We start from the raw sequence: 20,301 nt of genomic DNA, 5'->3' as shown, positions 1-20,301 counted from the left end.
TTCATTTCTTTGCTGCACTTTCATCTTTGGTGACCAATTCCCTTTTCTGAGTATTCATTTTTGTAAAATGTCATGTCATGTGGGTTGGGTTATCACTGAGAGACAAGAAGGCAGCACAACTACATACTTTGCTGTCTGTATTTGAACTTAGTAACAAATGCACAGTGACAAATTACAGACAGACTTTGAAAGTAGGGATGTGACTGGTCACTGATCATGATGCTCATCTGTTCTTTATACACTGATTTGATATATACCCTCTCCTGGGAAGAAAATGAAAACACTGATTTGAAAAGATACATGCACCCCATTGTTCATAGCATTATTATTTACAACAGCCAAGAAATGGAAGCAAACCGTGTCCATCAACAGATGAATGGATAAGAACATGTGTACACACACACACACACACACACACACACACACACACACACAATGGAATATTACTCAGCCATAAAAATGAATGAAATTTTGCCATTTGCAAAAATATGGATAGACCTGAAGGATATTATGCTTAGGGAAATAAGTCAGATAAAGACAAATACTGTATGTTATCACTTATATGTGGGAATCTAAAAAAACGAAACTAGTGAATATAACAAAAAAGAAAGAGACTTACAGATGTAGAGAACAAACTAGTGATTACTGTGGGTAGAGGGAAGGAGGGAGAGACAAGATGGGATAGGGGATTAAGAGGTATAAACTATTATGTATACAATATATAAGCTATAAGGTTATATTTTATAGCACAGGGAATATAGCCAATATTTTATAATAACTATGAATGGAGTATAATCTATAAAAATTTTGAATCACTATGCTGTGCACCTAAAACTAATATAATATTGTAAGTTAACTATACCTCAATAAAAAATAAAGTTGGGCTTCCCTGTGGCACAGCGGTTGGGAGTCTGCCTGCTGATGCAGGGGACACGGGTTCGTGCCCCGGTCCGGGAAGATCCCACATGCCGCGGAGCGGCTGGGCCCCTGAGCCATGGCCGCTGAGCCTGCGCATCCGGAGCCTGTGCTCCGCAACGGGAAAGGCCACAACGGTGAGAGGCCTGCGTAACGCAAAAAAAAAAAAAAAAAAGTAAAAAATTGATTATGCTTGTGTGCATATGTAATCAAAAAATTCTATGTGGAGAGCATAAATGACTGAATTAAGGAGACATTTTTGCTTTATACACTTCCTAAGCTTTCAGACGTACATTTTATTTTTCCTTGTGGAAAGAAGTTTAGTTAAGACGTGATTTATACAAAGCAATATATTTAAAGAGCAACATATGTTGAAGTCTAAGGTTAATATGTTAACTTTACTCCCCTCTGAAAAAGGTCTTTGGAACATTTAGATTCCTGTCAACTCCCTGCCACCTTGCATGCCATTCTTGCCCCATGTTTTAGTTGTCTTTTTCTAATATCCTTTAATTAGACATTATTACTATTACTATTATCATCAGTATTTTTTTGCAGAAAGTGTTTTAGATTCAGCTATGTTTACCACTTTCTTTCCTCACCATTGCTCCTTGCATTTTCAGACCTTCCTTCTGATATAATTTTCCTTCTTTTTGAAGTACAGCTTTTACGTGTAATTTAAGTATAGATCCATTAGTGACAAACTCTCTAAGTGTCTACTTATCAAGAGAAATTTATTTTTCTCTCATTCGTGAAAGAAGGTTTTCTTGGCACACAATTTGAGATAGATATTTTCTCTCAGCTCTCGAAAATATTCTTCCTCTCCTGGTATTCATTGTTGAGTAGGAAGTCTTACTGTCAGTCTATTTGTGATTTCTTGCTAGACTTTTCTCTCTGGCTGTTTTTATGATCTTTTGTTTGTTTTTGCTTTTCCACAGTATGGTAAAGTAGATAATGGTGAATTTTGCAGTATCACGTGATAAGAAACAGGCTTTACTGGGGGGACACTCACAAGCCAAGGATACCAAGCAAGGACCTGAATGTCTCAATTCTCCCTCCACCCCATAGAGATCTACAGCTCTGTGGGCCATACAACCAAGTTGCAGTGAAGAGACACCCACTTCATCCCCTCTCCTTTTTTTATTGAGCAAGCATGAGAATAATCTCAATGGGGCAAACACAGATGACTTAGTTTCCAGGAAGTGATGATGCAGGTATCAGCTATTTAGAGAGAGTTTTCTGAGAAACTCAGCTGTCCAGCACCTTGGAGGTCTTGGGACCAATAAGAAGTTGCAGCAACTCCTTTGGGGATTGGAGGTAGCTCCTGACCCAAACTAGTTTATTGTCCAGGCAACAAACAGACTTCTGCAGTCTTAGAAGTCTCAGTCTCTGATGATTCAGTTGCTGTACCATAATTCCAGCCGCTAAACTCTGGTCTCCTACATATCTGACACAGGAAGAGAGAGCGAGCAGTTATTTGCCCCTCACTCCCACCTTGCAGCCCTTCAGTTTCGGGGTGGGATGTGTCTCTAAGTTCAATCAGTCAGGGTTTCTCATCTTCCCTAAGGAGCAAGGTACAATATATTCCATGTCCTATTGTTGGAGTCCTACATTGTCAGGGAATCCAGGAGTTATTATTCTGACTCCAAGGGCGACATCTAGAGGCAGAGGCGAGTAGCTGCAGAGCTAGCTGAAGCCATTGGTATCTGAACCTTCCTTCCAGCCATCCTCAGTGGCCCTCTTTCCCTGGTAACCAGGGTTTCTGCCAGGGCAGAGGGGCCAAGGGCAGAGACTGCTCGCTTAATGTCCGATCCACTCTTGCCCATTTCGGACTGCATTCTGGTTAGACTTGGCCCTCCATTGTAAAAGCCGTCAGCGGGGCAATGTGATGAACTCTCATGGTTTAGCAAAAAGTCCGCAAACTAAGTGCGGTAAGTGGAGTACTACCTGCCCCCTTATCCTCAGCATCAGCAACCCCAGGGGTCGGGGTGGGAGGGCATAGATGACCAAGCCCCACCCTCATCCTCCTCTAGTCCTAACAGTCCAAACCAGCAAGGTGATCTTCTGGCTCTGGACTGGCCCGGATTTACAGGGTGGCCCTAGAGCTGGGTGGGTGGTGGGGTAGAGGCATGGGTTGGTCACCCTCACTTTCTTTGACTGGGAGGCTGTGAATCTGGATAGCAAGTTCAAAGGCCCTGATCCCTAGAGGGAATCAAATTTCCCATCCCCAGGGCATTCTACCTCATTGTCTTCTTCAAGGCTTTCTTCCTTCTTTGCTGACCTTCTAGGAGGGCTTCTTTCCCTAAAAACTGCTTTATTTTTTCTCTTTCCCATTTACCCAGCCCCAGGGCAACTTGTTTTTCTAACAGTCTTCTGGCTTTCTTCTCTACCCTACAGCTGCAGCTGCCTGCAAATACCCTGCCCAGAGCCAGAAACACACCATTCTTTGACAATCCCGCCTCTCAAATGAGGGATTTTCCTAAATTGGCATGCTGACTCCAGATGGTGCAACCTCAGGCTCGGAGAATGTGCCTCGGCTTCCTGCATACTGCTCAAGAATGGGGAGGGCATGCCTGCTGCCTCCTATCTGGTCAGTGCAGCAATTTATCTTGCAGCAGCAGGCCCTAGGATTGGTAGATCTTCACCCTTGGAGACTCTGTCCATGGGCATTTTTCTCTAGAGAGGATGTTCATTTCCTTTTGCCCAGAATCAGGTGGCATTACTAGCTTGTGACCACCCACCCCATTCCAGTCTCCCTGGTTTAATTCAGAAATCCTAAGTTTAGCTAATTGGAGCAAATTAGCGGAAGGCAATTTGGTAAATAATCTGTAGATATTTTGACTGTGTTACTGATCCCCAAGGGGTCGGTGACCCCTCAATGGATTCTTTGCCTGGAGTCGCAAATGCCAATCAAACGAAACCAGGTTCGGTATAGCACAGCAGTAACTTTACTCATTGATTAAGGAATGGAGAAGGGAGAGCTTGTGCTCTAAAAACACCGAATTTTAAGGGAGGAAGATGTCATAGGGCTCTAGGAAAGGGGTAGACATTTTCAGGAGCAGCTGGGGCATTTGCAGTCCTACATGCTTCTTTGTACACACTTCTTCAGGCCTAGCAGAATACAAATCCTCCCCCGTTGAGCAGAAATGTTAGCATAGTAATGAAGCATAGGTAACCTTTAGCCACACCTAGGTCTCTTTTGTGCAAGCACTTTCCTGTAGTCAAGTCAGAGCCAGTTTAGGGCGGTTGACCATGCCTATCTCTTAAAGCACAGCTGCAAAACATCTCTCAAATACCAGGTGCTTTTGTAACAAACACAGATAAATCAAGGCAAGGATCAGCTCTCAAGGGCTGGTATGGGTGACAACCTAATAATTCCAATTCTAGGATTTTAACCTAGGGAAATATGTGAATGCATGTCAAGATCTATATACAAAGGTATTCATAAACATTTTTATAAAAGCAAAAATTGGGAATAATTTTAAGGTTCAGTTGGTGATTGGCTAAATTATGGTGCACCCATACATTTGAATTCTATGTAGCAGCTACATGTAGCTATTTAAATTTACAGTGCAGATCTTCAGTTATTGAAAAGAAAAAAAATCTTTGCAGTATCGTGTAAGGAAAAAAGTAGTCTACAGAGCAGCATATATGATATGATCCCAGTGTGTATTTCATTTGACCTCCGGAGCATTTGGCACTGCTGATTATTCTCTTTTGTGAACCTTTCTTAGTTTCATGACGCCTCTTTCCTCACTCCTAATTTTCCTGTGCTCTCTCTGGCTGCCTTCTCAATCTGTTAATCGGTTCTGTTTGCTCAATTCTGAATGTAGATATTTTTTAGATATACATGTTCCCCTTCTTTCATCTTATTTTATCCATGCTCCTTGGATGACTTCACTTAATACGTGAATTTAACTGCCATTTAGATGTTAATGACTTTCAAATCTGAGTTTTTAGCTCAAGTAGTTTTCTAAACTCCAGAACCATTTAGCCAACTGACCATTTGGATGTCTTTCAGTCTCCTCAAACTCTGCCTGACCAGAACAGAACTCATCTTCTCTCTCCTCCCCAAACCCCTTCCCCCAGTATTTCTCACCTCAATGATGGCCACTACCTGCATCTGACAGTCAATGTCATCTTTTCCCTCTCTTTAACCAAACAAACCTGTCAATTCTACCATCTGAATAGCTCTCTAATCCGTATTTCTATTCATATCCTCTTCCTGATGTTGGATTATCTAACTTCATCACAGGATCAGGGCACTAGCAGAGTATGGGGTCCCAGGGAGCCCTCAGAAACTCCCACCTTGCCAGCCAAGACTCTTGGCTATTTGTCATTTAAGAATTCTACCCTCATCTGAGAAAAAGATGAACCTGATGAATGGACACCAGAAGACAAAGATCTGCCCTGTCCTGTTCCCAAGAAATAATTGATATGTTACTGCAAGGGGAAGATATTAAAATATTAGATGCTCTTCAAAATCTTATCTTTCTCAGCCATGAGAATTTTTACATACTTGTTACTTTGTAATATTTTTAGTAAACAATAGAGGAAGCCCACCTTTCAGTGCTCCAAATTAAGAAAGGAAAAGTTGTACTCAGACATTCTCACTGTCAATCATCTCAGATATAAAAGAGAGGCACTTAATTTGAATACACCTGCCCCAACCCAGGGAATCAGAGACCAGATCAGGTCCAGAGTTTAACTGTAAATGGGCATCATTTTACCAGCTATTTCTGTGACAGGAGAGGCATTCATTAATAAAACTATTTGACAGTTCCAAGAGAGAAATCTCACCAGTAGAGAACTGAGAAACCAGTGTGTAGATAATACATGGTTATTATTTAATGAAAATGTTAAAGAGAAATGAAAAAATCCTTTTTTAAAGAACTCTTTGGGGCTTCCCTGGTGGCGCAGTGGTTGAGAGTCCACCTGCCGGTGCAGGGGACACGGGTTCGTGCCCCGGTCTGGGAGGATCCCACATGCCGCGGAGCGGCTGGGTCCGTGAGCCTTGGCCGCTGAGCCTGTGCGTCCGGAGCCTGTGCTCCACGACGGGAGAGGCCACAACAGTGGCCTGCGTACCGCAAAAAAAAAAAAAAAAATTGTAAAGAACTCTGATTTCTGTCACAATGTTCTAAGTCTTTCAAACCAGGTAATTAATTTACATCCTGACAATTAGGAGGAAGTCTGCCTTGATATTTGACCAATAATTTCTCTAAAACACCTGGAATTTTTTTAAAAGGAAAAAAAATTAGAAAAAGAATATTTGATATATCAAAAAAAGATTATAGGGCTTCCCTGGTGGCGCAGTGGTTGAGAGTCTGCCTGCTAATGCAGGGGACACGGGTTCGAGCCCTGGTCTGGGAAAATCCCACATGCCGCGGAGCAACTAGGCTCGTGAGCCACAACTACTGAGTCTGCGCGTCTGGAGCCTGTGCTCCGCAACAAGAGAGGCCGCGATAGTGAGAGGCCTGAGCACCGCGATGAAGAGTGGTCCCCGCTTGCCCCAACTGGAGAAAGCCCTCGCACAGAACGAAGACCCAACACAGCAAAAATAAATAATAATTAGTAAAAAATATTATATTCAACATAAGACAATATCAGAACATAATTGAATTTCCTTGCAAACATTTTTAAGGTTTAATATAGCTTTTCTTTGAAATACACAGGGGGAAACTTGAAAACATCACAACTTTTGCAAGATTTGAATCTTTATCTGACCCTGCTTCTACCATTCCCTATTTGAATTTCGCAAAAACTCTAAGCCAGTTTATTAAATCAGAGATTTAAAAGGTCTCTGTGTTTCCAATCTTGCCTGTTTAATGTTCTCAATACTGCTGCCACTGTGATCCTTCCAAGATGCAAAGATCCATGCTCAAAATCCTTCAATGGTTCCCTATAATCTTCAAGATTATGTCTAAACTCCATGTTATGGCATACATGACCTTTTATACCCAGGACACTCTTACCTCTTCAAAGTTTTTTATATGCTCCCCTAGCCTTCCTCCTCCATTTCCTTCTCTCTACCTTGTACACAACACTCTGGCTCTGCTGAAACATCTGCGGCTTTTCTAATGTTTTCATGCTCTTTCTAGCACTGGACCTTTACACATTTTTCTAATCCACCTGGCTAACTCCTACTTATATTTCAGCATTTATATCATGTCATTTTCTCTAGAAAGCCTTCCATGATGTGCACTTTTGAATCTATGTCCTAATCACAGCATTTTTGTGTGAGTGGCCCAAGCCCCAATTTCCACAGACCCATGCAGTAGGTTTTGTTACATGAAAGGGAACCCTGAGCTTGGGGAACCTGGATCTTTTAAAATGGGTAGTAAAAATGCCTGCACTTTACTCCTGAGAGAGGTATTATCTTTATTATACTGGACAGAAATCTTAGCTGCCCCTTTGCTCCAGAGAGAGACACTGTATCTTCCAAAGCTGTTTACTGGCTAAACATCCTCGAGGAGATAGTCCTGAAAAAAGGGCAGTCAGTGTCTTGCTCATAAGACATGCAGAAATTTGAGAGACCCATGGAGGAGTGACTCCCAACAATATTTTGAAGATAGGGCCAAGATTTATGATGGATTTGTGAGGTATTAAGAAAAAAGAAAAATAAATATGACTTGAAAATTGTTGGCCTAAGCAACCCAAAAAATGTAATGCCGATTTACTGAGATGGAACAACTGTGGGAGCAGCAAGGCAAGAAGATAAATGTGGTTTTGGTCAGGCTAATTAATCAACAAAATAATTACAGTCATAATGGTATTTATTGGGTATTTTCCATGTGCTTGGCACTGTGTTAAACACATCACATGCATTTAATTGATAAATACTAGCTAAGCACCTAATACATGCTAGTCATTATTCTAGGAGCTGGAGATACCACCGTATTGAACAAAGCCAGCAATATCTCTGCCTTACATTGTGGTGCTTGCACTGTAATGAAGGACAGTCAGGCTGTTTGGGAAATTCAATATGAGTGGGGATCAACTCATCCTGGAGACACAGAGATGTCAACCTTGTAAGGTAGGTTTTATTTCCCCCCACTTTACAGATGAGAGAAAAAAAGGCTTAGAAAAGTAATATGCCTAAGGTCACAGTTAACAAGTGTTGGAGCCAAGATGCTAACTCAAGTCTGTTTAACTCTAGAGCCTATGCTTCATTATTTGCCTTGTGAATAAGAATGTAATCATGAATATTCACTAGTAAAAGTGAATATAATGTCTTTTCAGAGTGTTAAATTAGCCTATCCAATAAATTTTCCTCAGAAATGCAATATTGAAAGTTTAAAAAAAAGTAATGTAAAAATAACGGATCTGGCTATTGCAGTGGAAAAGTAACTGAATTGCTTTTTCAATTTAATACTGATTTAATTTCACATTGATATTGGATTTTCTTATATTTCATGACATAAATTACTTATGAATATAGTTTCATTACATATCTTTATTACTTTCTTTCTCCTTTGTGGCATAATTTTTTAAATTATGTCATTGAAATGAATTTAAGTAAACGTGAATTTCAAAATATTTGTCCTAGTCAGTGGAACATTAAAAAAGACTTCTAATATATGTTAGTAGCTCTCAGAGAGTATGAAGCACTGAAAACTGTGGTCCTGTAATGAAAACCTAACACTTAAAAAGAGGTACTTTTTTACCATTTATCAAAGAAAAAGTTTTGTGAAGAATATTCCCTGAGGCTATATACAGTGAAATTCTCAATAATGTGACAGGGATCATAAGAAACATTATATTTTAGGCTAAATGTAATATAAAGAAGAGGGAAAAAATTGTGGAGAAGGGATTATTAATAGCACATTTATTCAACTACTCATTTATTCATTTTATAAGTATTTATATTAATATTGTTATTTAATGAGATGGCATTTGTAGCACGCAGTAACCTTCTAATTATTGTGTTGGCCAAAAAGTTCGTTTGGTTTTTCCATAGGATGGCTCTACTTGCGCTTAGTTGTCTTTAACTTCATTCAAAACAATTTTCTTAGATTGTATTGTGACAGCTGTCATGTGAGTGTGCATTTTCAAAAAACTTATCAAAATTGGTGAATTTTTGTGTAGCCATTTTTTTTTCTTTTTTCTTTTTTGTGGAACGCAGGCCTCTCACTGTTGTGGCCTCTCCCATTGCGGATCACAGGCTCCGGACGCGCAGGCTCAGCGGCCATGGCTCACGGGCCCAGCCGCTCCGCGGCATGTGGGATCTTCCTGGACCGGGGCACGAACCCATGTCCCCTGCATCGGCAGGCAGATTCTCAACCACTGTGCCACCAGGGAAGCCCCTGTGTAGCCATTTTAATATTGAAGATGGAAAAAAAGAAAGCAACATTTTCGGTATATTATAATTTATTATTTTAAGAAAGGTAAAAACGCAAATGAAACGCAAAAAAAAAAAAAAAAGAGTTGTGCAGTGTACGGAGAAGGTGCTATGACTGATGGAATGTGTCAGAAGTGGTTTGCAAAGTATCTTGCTGGAGATTTCTCGCTGGATGATGCTCCACGGTCTGGTAGACCACTTTAAGTTGATAGCGATGAAATTGAGACATTAGAACAATCAACGTTGTACCACGCGGGAGATAGCCGAAGTACTCAAAGTATCCAAATGAAGCACTGAAAATCATTTGCACCAGCTTGGTTATGTTAATTGCTTTGATGTTTGGGTTCCACATAAGTGAAAAAAACCTTCTTGACGGTATTTCTGCACGCGATTCTCTACTTAAAAGTGATGACAACGTTCCATTTTTTAAAAAAAAAATTGTGATGGGCCATGAAAAGTGATACTGTATAATAATGTGGAACGGGAGAGAATGTGGGGCAAGTTAAATGAACCACCACCAACCACACCAAAGGCCGGTCTTCCGAAGAAGGTGGTGTTGTGTATATGGCGGGATTGGAAGGGAGTCCTCTATTAAGAGGTCTTTCCGGAAAATCAAACAATTAATTCCAACAAGTACTGCTCCCAATGTAACGAACTGAAAGCAGCACTTGAAAAGAAGCGTCCGGTATTAGTCAACAGAAAAAGCATAATCTTCCATCAGGATATTGCAAGACCACATGTTTCTTTGATGACCAGGCAAACACTCTTATAGCTTTGCTGGGAAGTTCTGTTTCATCCTCCGTATTCACCAGACAATGGATTCGGATTTCCATTTATTTCGGTCTTTACAAAATTCTCTTAATTGAAAAACTTTCAATTCCCTGGAAGACTGTAAAAGGCACCTGGAACAGTTCTTTGCTCAAAAAGATAAAAAGTTTTGGGAAGGGACTTCCCTGGTGGCGCAGGGGTTAGGAATCCACCTGCCAGTGCAGGTGACACAGGTTCGAGCCCTGGTCCAGGAAGATCCCACATGCTGCGGAGCAGCTAAGCCCGTGCACCACAACTACTGAGGCTGCGTGCTACAACTACTGAAGCCCGTGTACCTAGAGCCCGTGCTCTGCAACAAAGAGAAACCACTTCAATGAGAAGCCCATGCACCGCAATGAAGAGTAGCCCCCGCTCGCTGCAACTAAAAGGCCCATGCACAGCAATGTAGACACAATGCAGCTAAAAATTAATTATTAATTAATTTAAAGAAAAAAGTTTTGGGAAGATGGAATTATGAAGTTGCCTGAAAAATGGCAGAAGGTAGTGGAAGAAAACCATGAATATGTTGTTCAATAAAGTTCTTGGTGAAAATGAAAAAATGTGTCTTTTATTTTTACTTAAAACCCAAAGGAACTTTTTGGCCAAATCAATACATCGTCACTGCCTGTCTTCCCTGCTAGATTCCAATTTTCACAAGGATGGGTACAATGTCTCTTTTGGTTACACTTCATTCCCCCAGAACTCTGGCATGATAGGTCCTCAATAAATGCTAGAGTAATGAATGAAGGAATTAATAAATGAATCTGGGTATTTTCATCCAATTGGTGCCAGAAAAACCATAGGCACAAATATTCATAATACAAGGTTGAAAGTTTTAGGCGCTATAACAAGTGTAAATGATAAATCCTGTGAGACTTGAAAGATTAGAAAATTTTGTTGAGAAAATCCGGGAGTTTCATAGCATTGGGGCTTGCACTTAAGATAGGCAGATGTGTTAGATTTGGTTTTCTTAGCAAACGCAGCCTAAGACAATGAAAGTGCTTTCAGATGGAAGGTTCAAACCAAGGGCAGAAAGGGTGAGTTAAAAGGAAAATGAGATGAGAGAACAGACATGAGCTTAGATTTTAAAAATAACTAGTTGAGCTCCACTATACTATCTAGACTGTAAAATTATGGAAAGAGCATAACACATGGAAAGACCCTAACAACAAAAAAAGCAGGATAAACAAAAATATAATTTTTCTGTAACCCATCAGAGAGCTAAGATCACAGGGAAACCAAGTAGCCTGGAAACAGGAAAGACAGGTTCCTCTAAGGAGAGATGGGGTGGGAGCCCTGACTCACCTGTGGCAAAATAGGAGGTGGGGGTAAGATAGGTGCCATAGAGCAGGCAAAAACATTCAGCTAAAATTTTAAATAACTTGTTAAAGGCCGTCTGTGACTAATGTAGAGCCACAGACACAAGGGGAGTTGACACTCACTCACAGGCTCATCTCCACAGATTCCTACTGGATGCCCACCAGGAAGATGGGGGGCAGAGCAGAGAAAGCCTCACTCGGAGAGGTGCAAGTCTAGAGGAAAGGAAGTGGTCACCTCTCCTTTGGGAAATGAACTTTGAGAAATGTTGGGCATTAGGAACTGAAAAAAAGCACTGCCTGCACCCTTGTTCTATATAAAACAAAAGTTTTAAGCCTTTGGACGAAAGGCAGCAAACCCTGTCACCTTCACGGTGCATGTGAAAAGCTAAAACCACAGCTGGAGATGAAAGGAAAACCCCTCTACTCCTAGAAATGGAGCAGGAAATACTCTCCCACACAAGATCCCCCAAAAGACACACCGCAGAGTTTAGCTGCTATGGGGAGGAGGACAGGTTTATTGAGAAAGAAACCACTCCTGAGGTTCATGGCCCGCCTAAGCCTGAAGCAGAAAAGGACAACAGAGGATACTCCACCATCCTCCAGGCAGACAAGCAAGTACCAAGTCACAAAAAGCAGCATTCTGTCTCTGGGGGAGAGGCAAGAATGTGTAGAGAGACCATCTCGGAATTGCAGGTACACAGGAAGGAGCTGCAGATCTCTGTGGGGCCTCTTCTATTAGAGCACTAATCCCAAAAGGAGGGCTCCACCCTCATGCCCTAAGCATCTCCCAGAGGCCCCACCTCCTAACACCATCACATTGGGCATTCGGATTTCAACATGTGAATTTGGTGATGGGGTGTAGGCAGGGGGACACAAACATTCAGACCATAGAACTAAATTTATCAGCATAAAGTCTGTCGACAGTATTCTCTTTGTAATTTTAGCTGTGTATTTACTTATGAAAACTTTCCCACTTATTATTAATTTGTACTTCTGGTATGTTAACTTTTTTCAAAACCAAACTTTTGGCTTTATTGATTCTCCCTATTTGATATTTGTTGCCTATTTTATAAGTTTTGTTTTTATCTTTATTTCTCCTTCTTCCTACACTTTTTGTTTATTCTTAAGTCTTACTACTTAAGTTGAATTCAGCATTAATTTCTGGCTTTTAAGTCTCCATTTCCCTCTTAGTACAGTTTTCACTGTGTTCTACAAGTTTTGACATGTACTATGTTATCACTCAGTATTAAATATTTTTAAAAATACGATATTTCTTCTTTAACTTGTCATTTAAAAGCATGTTTTTGAATTCTCAAACCTATGAATTTTTTATCTTTTAAGTACTGACATCTATTTTGATTGAATTATAATGAGAAATGTGATTTTTATGATACCAATCCTTTAAAATTTGTTTAGATTTGTTTTATACCTTTGTACATGTTGGTCAACTTAAGTAAATGTTCTGCATGTGCTTAGAAAGGTGTCTATGTGGTAAATCAAGCCTGTTATGTTTTTTTTCAAATCTCCTATATCCTTACAATTTTTGTCTTCTTAACCTAACAGTAATTTACAGAGACTCTGTTGAAATCTCCTGCTGTAGTAGTGGATTTGTCAACTTTTCCTTGAATTTCCACCATTTTTTGCATTTTATATTTTGGTGTAATTTTAATAGAGTTGTTCCACAATTTTGATGCAATAAAAAAGTTATTATACTTCAGAGTATATTATATTATGGCCCTCACTCTTGATGAAAGAGATAAGTATCCATTTTAGTCACGTAATATCCCTGGGTTGTTTCCAAACATGATTACTATGGAAACTAATCAATACAGAGTATAGTAGTCCATCAGAATTCATGGGATTAGTTCCACAGATGTTCAAGTCTCATATAAAATGGCGTGGTACTTGCATAGAACCGATGCACATCCTCCCATATATTTTGAAAATTCAAGTTTTGCTTTTTGGAAGTTTCTGTAATTTTTTTTTTTTTTTTAATATTTTCAATCTGAGCTTGGTTGAATACACGGATGTGGAACCTGCAGATCCAGAGGGCCAAATGTACTAATCACTGGAGTACATATAAATTTTTATCCTAGCAAAAAGATCAGAATGAACTCTCATGTAATAGGTAGGGTTAGTTTTCTTTTGCTGCTGTAACAAATACTTAGTCGCTTAAAACAACACAAATTTATTAGAGTTCTGGAGGTCAGAAGTCTGAAATGAGTCTCACTCATTTCGAGGTTTCAGCAGGTCTGCATTCCTTTCTGCATGCTCTGGGAAGAATCCATTTCTTTCCCTTTTCCAGCTTCTAGAGGCTGCCTGCATTCCTTGGCTCCTGTCCCCATTCCTCTCATTTCTAAGACGGCAAGGTCAGACCAAGTCTCACACTGCCATCTCTCTGGTTCTTCTTCTGCCTCCCTCTTTTCACTAGTAACGATGCCTGTAATTGCACTGGGCCCACCTGGATAAGTACTGTCTAATCTCCCCATCTCAGGGTCAGCTGATAACCTCCTCCCATCTGCAGCCTAATTCCCCTTTGCCATGTAATCTAACATATTCACATGTCCTGGAATTAGGTCGTGGCTCTCTTTGGGAAGCCATTGTTCTGCCTATCACAGGTGGTAAATGAGGGAGCAGGAAAGGTGGACATCATGCTTAGATTGAATTAGGTTAGAGAAGGTACATAAAATAACACAGTAATCTGCCCAAGTATGACATTGCTTTCAGATCTACTTCATGTTTTCTCCTAATATGAATATGTGAACATAGGTAATTATTATTTAATCAGTATTTATATGTTATTAAAATATGTTTACCTTAGAAAAAAGTCAATATTTGCTTTATTTTCAGATAATATCCTAAACAATGTCCTCATCCACCTGGGGGGACTTTCACAAATGACTAACATGGTACTGAGGATACACTATCCAATTTCTAAAAACCATGCTGGTCCTTCACATTCAAACTTCCTTAAGAGTAAATGACCAAAAGACCTAAAGTTAACTTCATTTCAGAGTAAACTGCCTGGATTTTAACCCAATTTTATTTATTTATATGCTTATTTATTTTTTGCACAACAATCATTTCATTCTTTCTTTTGGGTTTAGGGTAGTTTTCAAAGTGGCTAAAACTACAATAATCAGACTGCTGAAAAAGGATGGGATGCCATATTTAAAGACACAGAAAACACCATCATTGCAACTAAAATTAGAACTTTGGGGTTTTTTTTGGTGTTTTAACTTTTCAGTAGTTTTCCTTAGTAATTCATTTCATTAACCAAACGTGGTTAAACACGTACTCTGTATCAGAGTTCATGTTAGTCATTTGGGATAAGCGAAGTCATTAATTAATTCAATAAATATTCATTGAGCGCCTACTATGTACAAGGAACTTTTTTTGATAGAGCTCCTCACAGGCCTTACATTTTAGTGTGAGAGACTGATAATAACAAGTAAAATATGTAGATGATAAGTACTGTGAATAAGTATCGTGAATCAAAATAAAGAAAAAAAGGGGAATGGGGGACAGCACAGACTTAAGTGGTCAAAGAAGCCTCCTTTAGTAAGGTGACATTTGAGCAGAGATTAAAGGAGATCAGGAGTGAGCCATGCGAATTAAGATTGAGAAAAGGATTTCAGGAGGAATACCAACAGCAGAGTCACAAGAACCTGAAGCATGCCCAGCATAGTTCAGAGAATGCAAGGAGGCCAGTGTGGCTGAAAGAGAACAAGGTTAAGGAGGAGATGCAAAACATGAGGTGAGCAAAGTAAAGGGTGAGGTGGGGAGCAGGTTTTATGGGGTCTTGTACATTGTAAGGATCTGGCTGGCTGGGGAAATGAGAAGGATTTGAGCAGGGGGATGAACTGGAATTACTTTCATAGAATTAGATTAATGTGCTAAAATAAAATCTTCTTAAAATTTTCCATCTATATTTGGGTTTACCGCTAGTTTATCTGATGCCATGACTAAGTTCCACAACTATTATTAAAGATTTTCTGTTTGATTACTTTTTAAACAATTAATTTATATTTTATTAGTCCTGGAATGCCAGTACATCACAATGTAAACCAGACTTTCAAAATGGCATTGAAAAACAATTAACTTGAAAAAGCCCATTTTATCACCGAGTATTTTAGGATTAAAGCTTCCATGTTTGTTTAGTAAACAAATCATTAAGTTAAAAACTACAGAGTAAGTAACCAAAGATTAAAAGAGCACAGAGGTATTGTTAAAAAAATTAAAAATAAAGATCGTAAAGTTAGCTTCATTAGGTTCCTTTTTTGGGCTCACAAACACTTATAAACAAGTTATTTGAGCTTTGTTATAAAAAAAATAAATTTTCCTGTTGTTTCATGTTATTTGCTTAACGTTTTAACTTTAAAAGATTAAAATTATGGTTAGACCCTTTTAACACATAAAAACTATACTTTTTACCCCTTATGTTTACATATTGATAGACTTGGCAATTTTCAGGACTCCTTAAAACATCCCTCGTGCATAACTATTGGTGATGCATGGTTTGTGATGTGTTCACTTTTTCTTTTTTATAGGAAACTGTTCCCACATTATTTTCTCATACTCCTTAAACTAGCACTATATGTATTACCCAAATTTTTGGTTTAAAAAACTAATTCTGATAAGTGGAAAACCTAGTGAAACAATCTACTTGTGATTGTAGGTTCTCCTGATTTTTTCCATCAACTAAAACTTGAGTTCTAATACAACTGGCCCCAAACTACAGCTATTAAATATGCTGTAAAGGATTTCAGTGAGCTTTTTACTATTGGGATATTTTTTGAAGACACATTCTTTCTGTGGAAAAAATAATTTACAGTACTTGAGCACCAACTTTCATCTACTACTATTACATTTTTTTAAAGGATTATTTGCAGGTTTAATGTGTAACAAACATGTATTCTCTGTGTGTAATCTTATCCAAACGACTGGCTCAACTACCTATGTGGTGATAACTTCTGTATCTCCTCTAGGCCACTCTCTTTGGGAGCTTCAGATTCTATTTCTACTGGACCTATCTGGTTATCCTGTAGACACTTCAAATTTAATATGAGAAACTCACTTTGGTCCTAAAGATAAAACTAAATCCCATATAGATATCATCAAATCTATAAGCCTGCTCCTACTTTATTTTTGATTTTATTACTGGCAAAGCCGAGAATCAGCTAAATCAGAAACCTAAACATTACTCTCAAAGACTTCCCCCTCCATCTCATTTAAGCAGCCACTGATTTCTATTAAATGTACTTCTAAATCTCTCTCAGATTCAGCTTCTTCCCAGTATGATGTAGTAGAAAGATTTAGGACTTTGGAGTGAAGCAAACCTAGGTTCGAGTATACACTACTTGTAAGATAAATTTCAGCTAGTTTTTCCATTTGCAAATCTATTATACTGCAAAATTTAAATGGGATAATGCCTGCCACATTACGTTTAATAAACCTTAATTGCCATTCCCTGTCACCTTGTTTCCCATTGCTTTAGTTTAGGACATTATCATTTATTGTTTAGAACTTTGCAATAGTTTTTTTAACAAGTCAAATTGATTCTATTTTCCATGCTGTAGCCAAAAGGAACTTCCTAAAAGTCAAGTCTTGTCATTTGCTTCTTTGCCTAAAATTCTTCATTGGCTCCCTGTGGCCTATATAAGGTCCAATCCTCTTAGCATAACATACACTTGCCCCAGACTGACTTCCTGCCACTCTAGGTTTATTCTTAAAAATTACTTGCTAGTCCTTGGTATATGATTGCCTACTTGTCCCTTTTATGTCTTTAGCTTGTCTTTTTGTTCTTTTGCTTAGAATTGCTTTGTTGGTCTCACAGGTGAACCCTTATTCTTAAGTCTCAGCAACCCAGTTCCCTCCTCTGAGAAACTTCCCTACACCTGTCCAGGCAGTAAGGCACTTCCTCCCAGGTCAATAATTACTTACTGACTGCTTATTAGGTATGTACCAGCCAGCATAGTATACACTGAAACCAGCTGTGAAGAAGACAAGGTTTCCCACCCTCACAAAGCAGCTAGAGAAGAGACTAACATTTCTATAATTTACTTATAATTTTGTTGAATGCTATAAAGCTACAGTGTTATGGGAATGTATAACCCCGTCTTGAGAGGGTGGTCAAGGGCTAGCTTCCCTTAGGAAGAAACACTAAGAGATTTGATGGATGGTGCCACTGTACCCTTTATAATTCTTCCTTAAAGTACTTAGGCAATTGCACTTGAATTGCTTTCTATATATGATTTTGACTAGTGGATAAGTTATAGGAGACCACGATTACCAAAAGATCCTTTTGGCTATCACAAATACAAGATTCTGATTCTGATATCCATGGCTTAAATCTGTGTACATCAGGCACTAAGTATATAATCTTTTATCCCTAGCAATAACCCAGCTATTATTATCTCTCTTTTATGGATAAAGAAGTTAAAGTTCAAAATGAATGGTTCAACGATTCTTCCAAGGTCTCTGTTGAGTCAATGGCCCCAACCCAGCGGCTTCAGGATCCCAAACCCTCTTTTCACCATACATTTCTGTCTACTCCTATATCTGTTTATTTCCAGAATCTTCTAGCGTCTGGTTTCTAGCAGGTGTTCCGCGAACAAATAAACGGAAAGCCTTATGCTAAAGGTAGCATTATTTTTCACTCTTGTTGCCCTCAGCAACTCACACTAGAACTTCCTCCCGTTAGGAGGGAGGGGCATTTCCAGATCTGTTTTCAGGTTTGCAGTAAGACTAGTAATTCCAAGTTGTTTGTTCGACTCCATCAGTCTTTTTTTTGCACCGGACGCGAATTTTCCATACCCTCCTCAGGAAAAAAACCCGCAGCTTTTGAGAATATTGGTTATCTGAGCCCGCTTTCCTCAGGTCCCTGTAAGGAGGCGGGCCTCGGCTCCACGACCGCCTCCCCCTCCTGGGTGGGGCTACACGACAAAGCTCACCAGCACTTACGGTTTCTAAATTGGGGGCCTTTAGTTGGGAAAACCGAAGCCACAGGTTCTCGACTTAGTGGAGCCCACAGGGCCCCCTTAGCTCCTTCAAGTGCTTTCTCTGTTCGCCCATCCCTGCATCCCCCTGTCGACCTTTGGGGGATACAGGCCGCAGCCCGAGACGCCCAACCCCACAAGGCAGGCTCCGCAAACACCTCTACGGCTCTCAGAGCCCTACCGCTTCAGGCTGTGGAAGACTAGGGCGGGTCCGACGCTCCTCTTGCGCGCTGACGTCACGCGGACGCACGGCCACGCCGACTCCTCCCACAAGCCCGAGAGTCCAGTTTCCGGCGGGAGTGCGGAGGTCTGAGCGTGGGTGAGGCCGCGGCTTTCTCTGTCCGGTACCCGCTAGCATGCCTCACCTGGAAAACGTGGTGCTTTGTCGCGAGTCCCAAGTGTCCACCTTGCAGTCCCTGTTTGGAGAGGTATTGTGGTCCAGCTATCTTTTCTCTTCCAAATCCCTGAGGCAAACAATTCCGTGGTCTTGTGACATGTTCCAATTTTTAAATTTTCGTTAGGATTGAGGGGCCGTAGACCGTCTTTTGCGTTGAGGTAGTGGGTGTCATAGGTCTCTCCCACAGCTCACCCAAAGTAACTTGTGAGCGGTTTCTTAAACTGCACGGGAAGGAGCGGCCTGCACCAGGGCTCGTTGGCCCAGGACGTGATCTTTTACATACGCCACGGTTCTGAGAGGGTGTTAGTCCAGAGTAGCTACTCGAAGTTGCTTCTTACTGCAGCTGAACAGGATTTTATACAACGGATGTGTTTGCCCAGTGTTAATTATTCAAAAGTGTGTCCCCACGTTTCAATGAGGTAGTTAGTGTAAGTTCTGTGTGGATGGGTAGTTGTCAAGACCAGTGAGGGCCAACGCAGTGCTTCAGGTTTAAAACTTCAGCGGCTTTTCCATGGTTGTTAAAGCACAGAAGAGGTCTAGTCTACGCTTCTTGACTAGCAGTTCAGGTGATGCCTAAGAGAAGAGGTTAAATGTTTCCTCTGGATGAACGCTGCTACGGAGTCCTTTCCTTAGGAGGTAGCATTCATCAATTCCATACTTAATCTGTTTTTGATTATATTCTGGTGGCCTTTAGTGAGCCTTTTGCTTCAGACTCATTAATTAGACTTGGAATTGATCATACTTGGATCTCATCAGTAAGGAGAGTAAATGAGAGTTTAGGGTCACACTCACATTCTCCCCTCACACCTCTGGTTTGCTTTCATAAGTACTGCTTTCATCCAACTACCTGGGTGGCAGTCTGGGGTGGCCTGTGAAGTATTAGTGGAAAAGTACCACCCTCCTTCTAAAGGGGCACGTTACTTAGGGAAGTAAGAGGTCAGGGACTGCACCCTCAGTCAATATTCTAGTTATAACGCTTTTTTTTTTAAATATCAGATTTTCTTTTTTTTTAAAAAAAGGCATTGGGTCTTTTTTTAAAAAAACTTTATTTTTGGCAGCTTTGGGTCTTTGTTGCTGTGCGCGGCCTTTCTCTAGTTGCGGCGAGCGTGGGCTACTCTTCGTTGCGTTGCGGGGCTTCTCATTGCGGTGGCTTCTCTTGTTGCAGAGCAGGGGCTCTAGGTGCGCGGGCTTCAGTAGTTGTGGCACGAGGACTCTAGAGCGCAGGCTCAGTTGTTGTGGCACACGGGCCGCTTAGTTGCTCCGCAGCATGTCGGATCTTCCTGGACCAGGGCTTGAACCCGTGTCCCCTGCATTGGCAGGCGGATTCTAAACCACTGCACCACCAGGGAAGCCCAGTTATAATGCTTTTAATCGTAGTTATCTATATTATCACTGAAACATTTTCTTATTACACTTTATGGATTCCTTCCCTGGAATAGACAAACCCAGATCACTACAAACAGAAGTGGTCCTCCTGAAAATGAATGTTGGCAAATAGAGATGAGTGGTATCGATTTGGTGTAAATCACA

At 40.3% G+C, this 20,301-nt stretch overlaps 1 protein-coding gene and 1 long non-coding RNA gene across 2 annotated transcripts in view; one reads left to right on the top strand and one right to left on the bottom strand.

Annotated features, from left to right (window-relative positions):
- The window catches only part of LOC136794869 (uncharacterized), a 50,634-nt gene extending 32,040 nt beyond the window's left edge, over positions 1-18,594 (bottom strand). The window contains exon 1 of the long non-coding RNA XR_010842281.1: positions 18,340-18,594. This is a non-coding gene — a long non-coding RNA (uncharacterized lncRNA). The remainder of the gene's footprint in view (positions 1-18,339) is intronic.
- Positions 18,357-20,301, top strand: part of ORC5 (origin recognition complex subunit 5) — a 72,737-nt gene continuing 70,792 nt past the window's right edge. Inside the window, exon 1 of the mRNA XM_059074548.2 lies at positions 18,357-18,802. Within this exon, the coding sequence (XP_058930531.1) occupies positions 18,731-18,802 (72 nt within the window). The 5' untranslated portion in view covers positions 18,357-18,730. The remainder of the gene's footprint in view (positions 18,803-20,301) is intronic.

The sequence above is a fragment of the Kogia breviceps genome, chromosome 9 (assembly GCF_026419965.1).
Source record: "Kogia breviceps isolate mKogBre1 chromosome 9, mKogBre1 haplotype 1, whole genome shotgun sequence".
Taxonomy (NCBI): domain Eukaryota; kingdom Metazoa; phylum Chordata; class Mammalia; order Artiodactyla; family Physeteridae; genus Kogia; species Kogia breviceps.
This window is presented reverse-complemented; position numbering and strand designations above follow the sequence as displayed.